At 46.3% G+C, this 2,458-nt stretch overlaps 1 protein-coding gene across 1 annotated transcript; it reads left to right on the top strand.

Annotated features, from left to right (window-relative positions):
• Positions 1–433: 433 nt before the first annotated feature.
• BDZ99DRAFT_539549 (HET-domain-containing protein) lies at positions 434–1,495 on the top strand (the record flags this gene model as incomplete). Its single annotated transcript, XM_033726673.1, has 2 exons — positions 434–914; positions 975–1,495. The coding sequence occupies exons 1-2, from the start codon at positions 758–760 to the stop codon at positions 1,493–1,495; spliced, it is 678 nt and encodes a 225-aa protein (XP_033573047.1). The 5' UTR covers positions 434–757.
• Between the last annotated feature and the right edge of the window lie 963 nt (positions 1,496–2,458).

The raw sequence follows: 2,458 nt of genomic DNA, 5'->3' as shown, positions 1-2,458 counted from the left end.
TAAGACGGCGATTTTTGGAGATAGCACCGCGTTGTGGAGGAATACCACGGGCGCGACGCGTAACCGTCTTTCTGGGCACATCGTATAGTTTCTCAACGCCTCGGAAGGATGTAATTTGGCCGGTCTTGTAGGCTTGAACGCCTAGAATAACTCTGCCTTCTTGAAAGATGGCTTCTTGTTGTTGTGGTGCTGCCATTGGGGTGGTTGTTGGACGACGCGTCGCGTGTTGAGTTGGGTGGGCCACTAGCTTGTGCGGGCCACTAACTTGTGGATTACGTTACTACTTCTCCTGCTTACCACAGTCCTCCGCCATTTAAAGTACCCTTTGGGTGATTGCATACCATTTCATTGAGACGGGGTAACGGTCACGTGGTGATATACAGCGCATGGACCACATCTACTCTGGACGTCTTCGGGTTTCCCAACGTTGAGACATCCATACCACATAAACACAAGGCCACTATTCATGCTAATAATTTAAGTTTCCCACTCGCTATAGTGGCTATGCATTGCAGCACAGCCCACTCGTCCATAAAAGCTGCTCACCTTCCGAAGCCTTAGGATAGTTCTAGGCAACCATGCGTTGAAGAAGGCATTCACGGTACAATTTGATGACCAGACGAAAAGAATGTACACTTGCTTTTGCTGTAAATTGCCAAGGACCTCACTGGGTCAGCTATCGGAAGGCGAAGATAGTATCCACCAGTACGATCATTAGCTTGCCGACGTGCAACTCGCTGCAAAGCAGGGTTGTCTAATGTGCTCCTTCATACTCAAATGCGTCGACTGGGCTGCGCCAAAGTTTTGCAAGTACGGCGATGTTGGGATAGTAGCTATCACGCTTGTTGAGTGTTTGTTCGTATTATACCTTAAGAGCCAAGAAATCATTATCCTGGAAGTGTTCTCGCCCTGCGGTACGTATGGGTACTATATCAACCAAAGCTACTTAATACCCTGACAATGTTTATCTCAAGGTCGAGGCTTGATACCATGGGATAACGATGTCGACAAAAGTGCACGGCGCCTGCTTCCTGGATCATCGTCTTCACGAGAAACCTTCGAAAGTATGAACCAATGGATCCAAGAATGTAGCTCGAATCATACCCTTTGCCATTCCCACGACAAGGAAGATAGCATTGACTGTAAACACCCGAAGCGGATCCTCGATCTTAGTAATGGCTCCATAGTTCTTAGAGAGAACTTCCAGTCAAAACGCTATGCCTGCTTAAGTCACTGCTGGAGCTCTGCCGCCGATGTTCCAATGACGACTTCAAGTACCTTACGCAAATTGAAGCGAAGAGTCCCAGTAAACATACTCACGAAGACGTTTAAAGATGCCGTATCCATCTGCCGAGGTCTAGGCATACCCTATCTATGGATCGATTCGCTTTGTATATATACACAACGCTCCATTATTAATCACCTCAAAATCTTGAGGTTTGCACCTCAGTTTTTTGAGGGGTTTCATGCTAACCCCTTGTACGTATATGGCTAGTCAGATCAAGCGATACAATCTTCCGTGTTTTCAAATTTGAAATCTATCCCTACGCTTTCTATTTTCGCGTCGCCTTTCCTTTTCTTCATCTTGACATGGCCGCGTACCCTTGCGCTTCTAGCAACAAAGGGCCGGCGCAGTCCAACGAAGACTTTAGTGTCACGACGGTATCCCCCAATTATATCGCGCCAGTTCCTATTATGCTGCTCAACGCGGATGGTGGACATCAACTCCTCTTTCATACAATTTAGGAATATACCGAACACTTTATACACAATACCTAGAGCACGCGTCTTAGGCTTCAAGAGGCTCTATATTTTCGATTCCTAGAGCCATGATGTTATGAAGCAGTTGGAGCGCCAGGTCATGCAGTTGATTAAAGAGCTCGAGGAAGAAGCGGCTCTTTGGGTACTCTGTTTCACAGAACAAAGACGAAGAATTTTTCCAGAGGGTTCAGGTCAAGGTCTGAAGATATGGCGTGGTCCAGCCTTGTGCAGAGGGAGCAAGCGCAGTAGGCGATCGTATGCTGCCTGGGATGGCAGCTTTAGTGTCTGCGAGCTGAAAGTTTGGTCATAAAACATATAAAGAACACTCTAACAATTGCCACTCGTAAAACGTCGTAGGGCTCTCGCAGAGAATCTACTGTCTAGATTAAATCTAGAGAATAGAAGTGTCCTATAACCCTATCTAAGTAAGTCAGCCTGAGACCTTTGCCATTAGTACTTTCGACGAACTTGGCATAGTATTAAATTGAATAAATAACTTTTAGCAAGCATTGAAAGAGATATTGATTTCCTAGTTGTACACGCAGTTCCCAAAAACAATGAAAAGTCCTGTTAACGCCAAGTGCCTGAAACATCTAACGGAAATCTACTTGTCGCACTCCATCTTCCTCCGACCATCTATTAGATCTCAAGCACGAGGTAGCGGTGGCGGTGGTGGTGGCATTGGCATTGGAGCAGG

Source organism: Mytilinidion resinicola (genome assembly GCF_010093595.1).
Source record: "Mytilinidion resinicola strain CBS 304.34 unplaced genomic scaffold BDZ99scaffold_17, whole genome shotgun sequence".
Classification (NCBI taxonomy): domain Eukaryota; kingdom Fungi; phylum Ascomycota; class Dothideomycetes; order Mytilinidiales; family Mytilinidiaceae; genus Mytilinidion; species Mytilinidion resinicola.
Note: the sequence above shows the minus strand (reverse complement) of the source record. Positions and strands in the feature narration are given on the sequence as shown.